Consider the following 11,455-nt stretch of genomic DNA (forward strand, 5'->3'; position numbering starts at 1 on the left):
GTCGTCGTTTGCTTTGGAAGATTACTGTACTTCATCCATCACAATTAACAATCTTTTCAACATGCTTTCCAAGTAAAAATGGGAATAAATAAACCAACTTACTAGGAAAAAGTGAACAAGTTGGGGCAACATAAAAGCAAATACCGTTTAATTTATGTTTGGATATGGCGTTTGGTGGTCTGCAAAGTAGCAGTTCACATACGGACTTGTGCCTCGAAAACAAAACCTTCCTGTCACTGGGGATGTAGCTCAGATGGTAGAGCGCTCGCTTAGCATGCGAGAGGTACGGGGATCGATACCCCGCATCTCCATATTTCTTTCCTATTATCTTTTTTTCATCCAGTCTCCCCTAATAAGTAGCAACATTCTTCTTTCTAATCCGGCCCCCCTATTTAAACCACATACCACTTGAAGGAAGGGGGGAACAAAGCCAGTTTTCTGTGCATTTTTTTTCTTCTTTTGATGCAAGCAGAAAGTTTCATGTCTGTCTTATTTCAAAATTTGCATGTCAAGGAGTAGCAGGTGGAATTGGTGTTTCCCTTTGAATACATCTCCAAGCATCGGTATATTATCTAAAAGACACTATGGTTAAGTGACACCCAAATTTTCCTAGAAGCTTGCTGATGATGTATACATTATAACACTCACTGTCCACAAAGAGAATACTAATTCCTTTGTATAGCCACCTTATAGCCCCGAGATCCATATATTCTAGAAACTAAAATGCCATCATGTATGAGCTATGCCACCGAACTTTAGTTCAGATAGTACCATCTCTCGTCGGCCGTCGCTCGGGTAAGAGGTCGAGGGTTTCGAGAAACCGAACCATGTTGTAATGAATCATTTTTTTGTCAGCACAGTAACATCTAGCATAGCAAAAAAAGATCCATGACAATGGAAGAAATTGCTCGGTCCGGTTATCTGCAATCTTGACAACGACTAGGACATTGCAGTGGAAATACTTGAGAGAAAAAGAGGTGATTATTGTTACCTTTTACACTAGACAGATAGCACCATAGCAGGGCAGTACCAATAGTATCGCACTGTGCAATTGTTTTTCACACTTTTGAACACTTTCAGTCCTTGGGCTGTGTGATTCATTGGGCCAACATGGACCTCGACGACAATCACCTAACAATGTGGGACCAGAATCTTCCCACGCTCCACTCTGTTCATGATTCCCATCAAGCTTTCCTCACCAATGGATATTTTTGTGAGTCCTCTTGAGCTTTCTTTTCTATATATCTCGAACAAAAACCCTCTAGTGCGTGCACAATAAGATCGTCTAAGGATTGCTTTCTTTTTCCTGTCATATACCCTATGACACTAATCTTAAAGTGAAAACCAAAGAGGCAAGGCAGGATAGAACTCTTCCTACTAATGGAATACCTTCGTCCCATAACTTCCTTAATAAAAAAAAAAAAGAAAGTACTTGAGGTATCTTCATACCTTCCTTCTATCCCATAGCTCTTCTTCCTTATCAAGCTGTTTATCTCTCTCGTGAGTTCTTCCTCCTCCTCTTTTCACCAGTACACACTCTATGGCCTTGTGTTATACAGTTGGCAAATAAATTATCCACTGATTTAGTACATACCTCTATGCACACTGATATACATTTTTCAAAATAAGATATTCATCAGCATTCAGTCTATGATTATATCATATATACTTTGTAAATTAGTCATTCAGTGAACAATATATATCACCAAATCGATAGACATTTTTTAGAATATTGTGTTCACTAATATATAGTTCATAGCCATATGATATATACTTGGCAAATTAATTATTCAATGATCCAACGTATACCGCTAGGTAAATTGATACATAGTTTCTATAATATGGTATTTACTAGTACATAATCTATGACCACGTGATATACACTTCACAAATGAGTCATCTAGAATGGAGGATGAGAAAAGGATTTGGGGATGAGGAGGAAGGTCTCATGGACGAACATATAAAGAAGGACAAATGACTTCATGAGGAAGAACAACTATGGGATGGATGGCCTCACGAATAGAAAGTTTTGTGAGAAAGAAGACCTACGGGAAGGACGACGTGAGGATGCTTCATGTATTTCCCTTTTTTTTTTTGTGGGGAAACCACACACTCACACGCACTAAAAAGGTTATGTGATGATGGCCAGATTAAAATGGATGGTCTAAATTATAAATCACATAAATTAGCACCTAAACTACCCATCCTTCAGATGATAACTGAAGTGGCAATTAGGTATTGCACCACTCAATTCCAGTGGCCATTTCTGCTACGATACTTGATCGTTACAGAGTCATTTCAAATCAAACTATTGGGATAGACCAGGAACTGATCGGAGGCAGTGATAATGCCCCCCATTTCGACCATCGAAACGTGCTAAGCCATGAAACCAAAGGCTGCCTCTCAAGTAACACCTCCACCATATGAAACAGCTCAAAAGCCAGAAAAGCATTTGATCTCAGTGCTCTCTGTCTGATGGAATCAACCATGGAGATGATTTACTTGGACCCTCATTCCACTTGAGAGCTCAAGTTGGATCTTAGTGGAACCAATCACCTGCCCACTTCCCTGCTTCAATGTATCCAGTACGATAAGATAATTCCATATCATTCCATTGATCTTGTATGAGTCTTTTCCCGACATATTGATCGACTTTTTCTCCCCCTGTCTACGTAGTAATAAACCTCGATCACGAGTTTCTATTGGCAAAGTCAATTCTCTTTTTCTTACATTTTATCTTCCATGGTGAGATACCTCCATGTCTCGTTATTTTCTTGGTATCTTCAACACATTTGCAAATTTGTGGAAAAAGCCATGAAAACTAAAGGGCCTGATCACCATGGGCTCAGACGATGTAAATCTATTGAGCCCACATGCATTTGGGCTGACCCGAAAAACAAAAACACCCCTCAGGGCCAGGGGTCATTCTTTACAACCTAAACTGGTTGCAAGTTAATTCTTCTGAGATCTCCATAAAAAATCAACCTCAAGGGTCTATTGCAGTATTAAGCCCCAACAGGTGCATGCATGCATGCATGCTTGATCACAGGAATTTTTTTATGGATTTCGAGTCATATTTTCTGGCCAACTGATAATGAAAACAAGTCTTTTATCCATTGAGAGGATAGATTATATATAATAATTATTTTTTTTTTAAAGCCGATTTTACCTTACTCAGTAAATCAGACTGTAGTTGTCTAATGTAAACTAATACCCTTGGGTTGCTGTTTTCATCTAAGATATTATTTTAAATCTGGTAGGTCGCAATTTTTTTTAAAAACATTTTTTATCATTATTTGATTTCTTATAATTTGTTTCTCTCATCTTTCTTTTCTGATTTTCAAGAACGTATTATTTGATTTATTATAATTCACTTATCTTCCTATTTTCTTTAGTTGGATTTTTTTTAAAAAATAAGCATGTTTTATCCTCAATTTTGATGTTTTAACTATCAATTTATTATTACCAGAATTCTCTAACCTTCCTTAGTGAATTTGGATTATTGTAATTGATTATAGAAATCTTCCTAATCCAACAGGAAGATTTGCGCTCATTTTCAAAATAAAAACTTTACTTCGTGATAGACATGACTCAAAAAGGAATAGAGGCTACCTTCTAAGAAAATTAAAGGAAGAATATAGCAGGTAGGAAGTTTGAAATTATCTTGGATTGCAAAGATACATTCTATTTTCTTATTTACATTCAGAAATTCCCCAATGAATGCAATACTAATCTCTCGAACGTGTTGGCTCCATAAAATCTCGCATATTCTAAGTTATGGTTCAAAATCATGCTTGTCATATTGAACTTCATAGGAGCATGTCATACAAATCAGAATAAATTTCAAACATAGAATTTTTATATATTATTTTTTTATAAAACTCCATCACAATCTTCATACTGGGGTGTTGTGGCGGAAAAGATCCAATTATAACCAAAAGTTGATTTAAGATATTTTTTGGGTTGAGTTTATTAGATTGGGTGTCGAGTTGGATTTTGAGAACATCTAACCCATTTGGCGTTAACAGTTTCTTACCAAGCTAGTAAAGTTAGATAATTATATAGGAGTTTCTAAATCCTGCCTTCAAAAATTTTGAGAGTCAAAGGCATTTGGAGGAGGACAATCATGAACCATTGTATGTGAATTTTCTTCATAAAAAAAAAGAAAAAGAACTTTGAAGTCAAGGGCATAAGTAAATATGTAATCCACAAAGCTGCAGTGAGACTGGTTAGTTTAAATCTATTTGCAGGAGTCTAACTCAACTACATTAAATGTCATCATACAAATCATTTATAGATCTCTGCCTTCATATATATATAATTTCTAATATTAATTTATACATGTCATATAAAATACTGCTTCATGCCTCGTGTGACACATAAAATCCTTATCTTATCAGCGTCTCAATCATAGAGTTGGTCAATCCTCCAAACCATTGGCTACCATAAACCATAAAAAAAAGGAAAAAAAAAAAGAAATTTGACCCTTTATGTAATTGATAAATTATAGCGAGATTTATTATTAAATTTTAATTATTATTATCAATAAAGTAAAAAAGTGAGAGCCGTCCATTTGTTACAATAAGATCGCCGCTTGGTGGCGTGATCTGATTATGATTTAGAAACTCCTATTTTCTTTTATATGTAGTTGCCGATATCGGCCCGATATCTCTTCTTTGCTCCCCCCCCCCTCTTTTTCCCCTCGTATTTCCTCTACTAGGGCACGGGAGAGAACCTCTCTCATCTCCGCCTCCCCTCGCCGCCCCTCTCCGCCCTCCCTCCTCCCCGCCACCGCCGGCCACCGCTCGGCCTCCTCTTCTCTCTAACACCGGTAATCCGTCTCTCTCTCTCTCTCTCTCTCTCTCTCGGGGGCATGGGACCTCTCATCCCCTCGCTTTCCCTTCTCTCTCCTCTCCGCCGCCGCCCGAACAGCACCCCCACCGTCCATCCCTACCTCTGTGGATGAGAATGGGCGGGGTGTGGAGAATCACAGGAGGGGGAGGAGAAGAGGCAGAGAGGGATGTGGTTTTGTTTTCTTTGAATTGCAGGAGATCTTTGGCCTCCATTGATCCCTTATCCCAGAATTCCACTCCTAGTTGTCCAAGAAGTGCTATTCTTTTGGAATTTAATCCTACTGTTTAGCTTCTATGCATGAGATTTGGGGGATGATGCTAAAGTGGTTGCACTTATCTCTTGATAGTGCTTTTCCAATGTTCTGAATCAACTAAATATGGGAAATGAGGGGAAATTCATGGGACAATGGAACCCAGGTTCTTGAATCTCGTGGGGCTTATGTCAAAATTGAAGAAAAGATGATACTATTTTATGCTATGGAGCTGTTTAGATTCATATGATGTAACTGAAACAAGTTCAGCTGAAAATCACATGGGATGAAGTAGTAAGGAAGGATATAATACATTTACATCTTTCAGAAAATGTGGCCCTAAACTGAGCGGAATGGAGGAAAAGGATTCATGTAGGTGACCCCAACTAGTTTGGGATTAAGGTTTCGTTGAGTTGAATTCAACTAAAATAAGTTCAGCTATCTGATATTATCAAGGATTGATGGATCTGGTGGTTCATCATGCTATGGCTGTCCTAGGTCATGCAAAGCATCTTCTAACTTGCTTTTGACAAGAAAATCAAGATGATTTGTGCATTGTTTCTGCCGAATTTGTTGTTGTAATGGATAATAATGTAGTTATTTGTTTGGAAACAAAGAATTGGAAAATGAAAATCTTCGTTCTGAGTTAAGATGCTTATAATTTTTTCCCCATAGTTTCCTGTCAACTGATTGTGTGTTTGCCGATTTCCCAGATGTCGTTGCAGGAAAGCTTGAATAAATTTAAGCAACAGCAAGAGAAATGTCAGTCGACCCTCACCAGCATAGCTGCCCGAGCACAATCTTCAAAACCCCCACATGCCCCCCAACCACAGAAAACAGCACCTTCAAGTTCTTCAGCTCCTTCAAAAGCACCTACCGCAATTAAATTTTCGAATGACACAGAAAGGCTACAGCACATCAACGCAATTAGAAAGTCACCTGTTGGTGCACAAATTAAACGTGTTATTGATCTACTTTTAGAGGTATGTGCCTGACACTATCTTGACATGCAGATACATACTGTAACCTGGTCAGCTATTCAGTTTTATCCATTTGCCTGCTGGTTCTATAAGAAGCATACTTTTGAAAGTCATAGATATCTCTTGAAAATTTTGCTTGCTTTTTATCAATGCATCCATGCATGAACTTATTAGTGGTTCAACAGCAGTATCATGAAACTATGGTGACTTTAAGTATCCCAAAGTTTATTTTTAACAAAAAGGAATATAGCTGATAAAATCAGTGCATAAGGTGATTGAGATGCGGACTGGGTTGAATAAGAAACTTCGATGACAAAGATAATGCAGAAAATAGTTTGAGATGAGGATGAACTTTGGCACAATGGTAAAGTTGCTCCATTGTAATCTAGAGGCTGTGAAACATAGAAATAGCCTCTCCATATGCTAGGGTAAAGCTGCATTCATCCGACTCTCCTCAGACCTAGAATGGTGAGAGCCTCGTGCACTGGGCTGCCCACACAATTTGATGTAAAGAAATCATGGTTTAATTGCTTATAGGGTCACTAAGCCAAGGGACCTTTGAAGCATAGGCACCTCTATAGAGTGCTTAGTGAATCAAGCTTTTGTGTACATGATTGAATAAAACAAAAACTAAGTAAATGTATATCTTGATCATTAAACTGTATCAACTTCCATCAGGAAGATATTTCTACAACATAAAGTTGAAATAATATGCTTATATGTCAACACAAAATGTCTTCTTTTTATACATTGTTGTGGAAGATAGAATACTTTGAGTACCAGGGCTGCAGCTGTATCTAGCTGTTCACGAACAGCTTGAGCTTGGCTTGGTAATAGTCTTGATCGAGCTTGTTGAATTTGGAAACAACCTGAGCTTGAACTTCATCGAAACTTATAAATGACCCAAGCCTGAACACTTTGAGCTTGCAAAATAAATGTTCACTTGGGCTGGGATGGATGACAAGCTCATTTGAGCTCATTTTAACAACCAGGCTCGAACATCTACTGTCAAGCTTGGGCTGAGCCTGGATACATCTTTCGTACAATGACTTTGGCCCATTCATATAATGAGTTGCCCGTTTTAATACAATGAGCTGTGCTGAGCAGCTTAGGCAGCTTGGCTTGCTTGTATTAACTATGACCACATGGTCCACCAAGAAACTCCAGAGAGAACTAACATTTATGACTTTTTAAGAAGTTAATTATTGCTAATTCTCATTCAACAATTAGATATCATGATTATGGAACGATAATACACAATACCCCATACATTGATTTTTTATAAATGGTGTTTATTAATTGATTTCCTACGAAAAGTTTATTCTAAACCTCCTAAATCTTAACAAGGGCAAATAGCTGCATAAAATCTGTATTGTCATTAAATTTGATTTTTTTTTTGATAATTGAATTTTGTTAACTACAGTAACTCACATTGATGAAGGTGAAAATTACACATTTATTGAGTTTATGTAAAACAAACATAATCATCATGTGGAACAAGAGATAAAGTAGGAGAGGGAGAAGGGCTAGAAGCAAAACATGGAAGAAGAACATGATGTAGGGACGAAAGGAGAAGAAATTGAAGAGCAAAGTGAAGGGGAAATTTGAAAAGAAAAATTTGTAGGACGAAGGAGAGGGGGAAGAGATAGAAGTATAAAACAATTAGAAAAAGCCCAAATGGGAGAAAGTGAACCTTTGTTCTAATTGTAGAGAAGAAAGAAACAAAGAAAGAAAAAGGAATGATGAAGAGGAACATAAGAGGCAAAAAAGAAACTGAGAAGAGAAGAAATGAAAAAAGCAAGAGGAAAGTAGAAGGTGCTGAAGAAGAAAAGAAAAGGAGAGGCAAAAAAATGCAACTACTGAAATTTCACAGGAAGAAGTGGTAGAAGAGTAGAAAGACGAACCCTATTGTATATCATATTGTTGTTAGATATTGGTATTACTCAAAGTCTCAAACATATAATATTAATCGCACATATACCTATGCAAGTATGCATCCATTATTATAGTCAAGTGCATTAGTCATGGTTCAATACATAAGCTATGCTGACACGCAGTTAAAAACTCAACTTATGTCTTAGTTAATAGTCAATTTTATAATTATAATTCTAAATCTTCCCAAATTTATTCATTTTGAACATCCAAAGGGCCGCTTAGTCTAATCAGGTGGTCAATTCTTAGGCAGCGTATTTCTTACCTAAGCATCGAGGTGGCTGCCTGCAACAATTCTGGAATAGATTACAGCATATATCTTGCAAGGGAGTTAAAGCATAGTAAAGTCTTATTTTTGTAAATCTATGATGTATTAAATGTTTTAAAGTTGAATAAAGAAAAACTAGCAAATTAGATTTCATTTAGGAAACATGAAATGGGCTGCCTGCTTCTGCTTTAAAGCTTCAGTTGAGCCAACTTGGAAGATTTCTTGCTTCTGATTGTAGCAGTAGCTGGAACCATGAAACACCAGTGACATTGATATCATCTTTTCTTGTAGGGGCTGTTGTTAAAACATTTGTTGTATCAACTCTTGATTTTCTCTCTCTCTCTCTCTCTCTCTCTCTCTCTCTCTCTCTCGCATACTAATATATATATATATATATATATTCTCTTTCGACTTTTGCAGACAAGACAAGCCCTCACACCAGAAGAGATAAATGAAGCATGCTATGTTGACATAAATGCAAATAAGGCAGTCTTTGACAGTTTGAAGAATAATCATAAAGTGAATTATGATGGGAAGCGTTTTTCTTACAAGGTAAGGGTCCTCTTGCACTAGAATGCCAATCTGTGTGTGTATGAATAAATTCTTATTGTTTTCTCAAGACCTCTTTCATCAATGAATTCCCCACCCCTTCTCTTCTCTTTTCTTTCTTTTCTTTTCTTTTTTCTTTTGCGTATTGCATGCTCACATCCATGAGTTTGAGAATAGTGCTGCATTTAAACTTAGTTTTCCATCATGGACTTTGATCGTGCCATGGTCCAGTTATATGGACTATCCAATAGATTACAACCTCATTGACAGGCCATGTCAAATTGCTAAGTGATTCTCTTATGAGTAGCTAATCTTATAAATATATAGTTATTTCATTTATATTAAAATGCTTAAAAATGAACTGGTAATGGCTTAGAAGAATTGTTCAGGTGGCTTGATCTTATGCTTCGCATAATAACTGTCTAAACTCTTAAATGGCTTGATATCATATACTGGTGACATACCAGTGTCGGACCACCAGAATATACTTTCATTTGTGCAGTAAGTGTATGCTATATTATGCCTACCTCTACCTACTGTTGCATTCGAGGATCCTGTGGGAGAACTTTTTTTTTTTAGCTTTAAAGGGAGAACTTCAGTTGTAGAATATATTACATTCTGGAACTAACAAAATGCAATGTGCATGGAGATTGGTTGTTCCCTTTGTGTTCTTGTTGCGTAAATTCATTATTAATAAACTTGTGGAGCTTCCAAGAACTGATATAATTTCTTTTGTTTATCTTATACAGTCTAAACATGATCTGAAAGGAAAAGAGCAATTGCTTTCTCTGATAAGGAAGTTTCCTGAAGGCCTTCCTGTTGTGGATGTCAAGGATTCATACACATCTGTGATGGAGGACCTGCAGGTAATTTTTGAAAACCCTGCTGCTTCTATATGATATCGATGCATGTGCCCCTAATAAGTGCAGCATTCTATTTTCTTTATGTGAATTCAAGGTGAACATACTGTTGTGTCAGGCATCTCAAATCTTATGCTCGGTGGCCTTTCCTTGTAAATACTGAACACTAACAAATTATTTCAGATATGCCACATAAATGTGGCATAAATGTGAGGACAACAAAAGCAACAAATGATCTATAGGTTTGATTGTTTTGCTTTGGTACGTGCCCTCATTTATTTGGATGATCTAAAGAAGGATGAGTCCTTTGTCATCATTGTCATCCAAGCATTTTCATCAAATATGGGTTGGCTATGGAGCAGAACTCCTAGATAAGGAAGCTGTATGGAAAGATTGAGAAGATAGTGCAACCTGCTGTTACCTTGATCCCAATTCTGTTCCAGTTTTGCTCTGCTTGTTTGGTTTTATTTTATAGAGTTTTCTTTCTTTTGTCATCCGAAACAGATATTATGCTTATGTTTTCTTTCTCTAAGTTCTATATTTCTTCAGGTATACAAATTAGTGAACCTGGTTATTTTGATGTTTGACAACCTGAGTGCTATCAGAAATTTATACAAAATTCACCATAAAGATAAATAGAAGAAATGTCCAGCCTCGTTACACTTGGTCCTCTATGATTAGCAACTAAACGAGATAACATTACCAAAAGAAAACTATAAAGTGGGATACACTTTTCTGCCCCCTTGTAGTTTGGAAGTTAAAGGCTTTCAACCGAGGACTCTTGCTGCACCTCTTTGAATTATACCAGCGCCTCTGAGCAGGATTGGTTTAAATTTCTCACAATATACTGAAAAATATATTTGTATGTATGTTCTGATGATTTTTGAACTTCAAAGAATAACTAAGATTTAGATATCTACAGGCGTTGAAGTCTGCGGGTCAAGTTTGGCTTTTGTCCAACATGGACTCGCAGGAGGACATTGTATACCCCAATGACCCCAAGGTGATGATAAAGGTGGATGATGATCTGAAGCAGCTGTTTCGTGGGATCGAACTACCACGGGACATGGTTGATATTGAGAAGGAGCTGCAGAAGAATGGCATGAAGCCCGCGACCAACACAGCCAAGAGACGGGCCATGGCCCAAGTCCATGGCATCACCTCGAAGCCCAAACCTAAGAAGAGACGCGAGATTAGCCGAAGGACCAAGCTGACCAACGCCCATCTCCCTGAGCTCTTCGAGAACCTGAATGTTCCAGACCCTTGAAAGACGAATTGGTTCCTGACTTGGTGGGGTTTCTTCTTGCTGTTCCATCAATTTCTTATCATAGGACCGTGGTGTATCTTTGCCTTTATTCTAGGTGCAAGAGGCATACACATGATGCATTTGAGAGGACCATTATTTGTATAAGAACCAGATTTATGTAATTGCAAGAATGTTCAAAAGGATGAGTTGTGATAATGCATTCTGATGCATATATGTGATTTCTTGGTATCGGCCAGCTATTTTGGGGGTGAAGAACATCGGATACGGTAGTGCTTGCTTCTGTGCTGCCTGCCAACAAGGATCACTTTCATCTCATTGCTGCTGATTGCTGTTATGCAATTCAGTATGACAAATTAGTGAGGCTATATCCCAATTGATTCCTTTAAACACTCCAGCAGAACAAAACTAAAAATCCCAAGGAGCCTCGTGCGGTGGTTGCCAGTTGCCACACATCCAAATATCTAAAAAGAAACATAACCTCCGAAAAGTAATGAC

At 37.5% G+C, this 11,455-nt stretch overlaps 1 protein-coding gene and 1 non-coding gene across 2 annotated transcripts; both read left to right on the forward strand.

Annotated features, from left to right (window-relative positions):
• The first annotated feature begins 238 nt into the window (after positions 1 to 238).
• TRNAA-AGC lies at positions 239 to 311 on the forward strand. The gene has a single exon. It is a non-coding gene; the product is annotated as a tRNA-Ala (tRNA).
• Positions 312 to 4,665: 4,354 nt separating this feature from the next.
• On the forward strand, positions 4,666 to 11,188 carry LOC103712778 (transcription initiation factor IIE subunit beta). The gene is made up of 5 exons (XM_008799402.4): positions 4,666 to 4,831; positions 5,818 to 6,087; positions 8,705 to 8,836; positions 9,583 to 9,699; positions 10,616 to 11,188. The coding sequence occupies exons 2-5, from the start codon at positions 5,818 to 5,820 to the stop codon at positions 10,958 to 10,960; spliced, it is 864 nt and encodes a 287-aa protein (XP_008797624.1). The 5' UTR covers positions 4,666 to 4,831; the 3' UTR covers positions 10,961 to 11,188.
• Positions 11,189 to 11,455: the final 267 nt, after the last annotated feature.

The sequence above is a fragment of the Phoenix dactylifera genome, chromosome 6, assembly GCF_009389715.1.
Source record: "Phoenix dactylifera cultivar Barhee BC4 chromosome 6, palm_55x_up_171113_PBpolish2nd_filt_p, whole genome shotgun sequence".
NCBI lineage: Eukaryota > Viridiplantae > Streptophyta > Magnoliopsida > Arecales > Arecaceae > Phoenix > Phoenix dactylifera.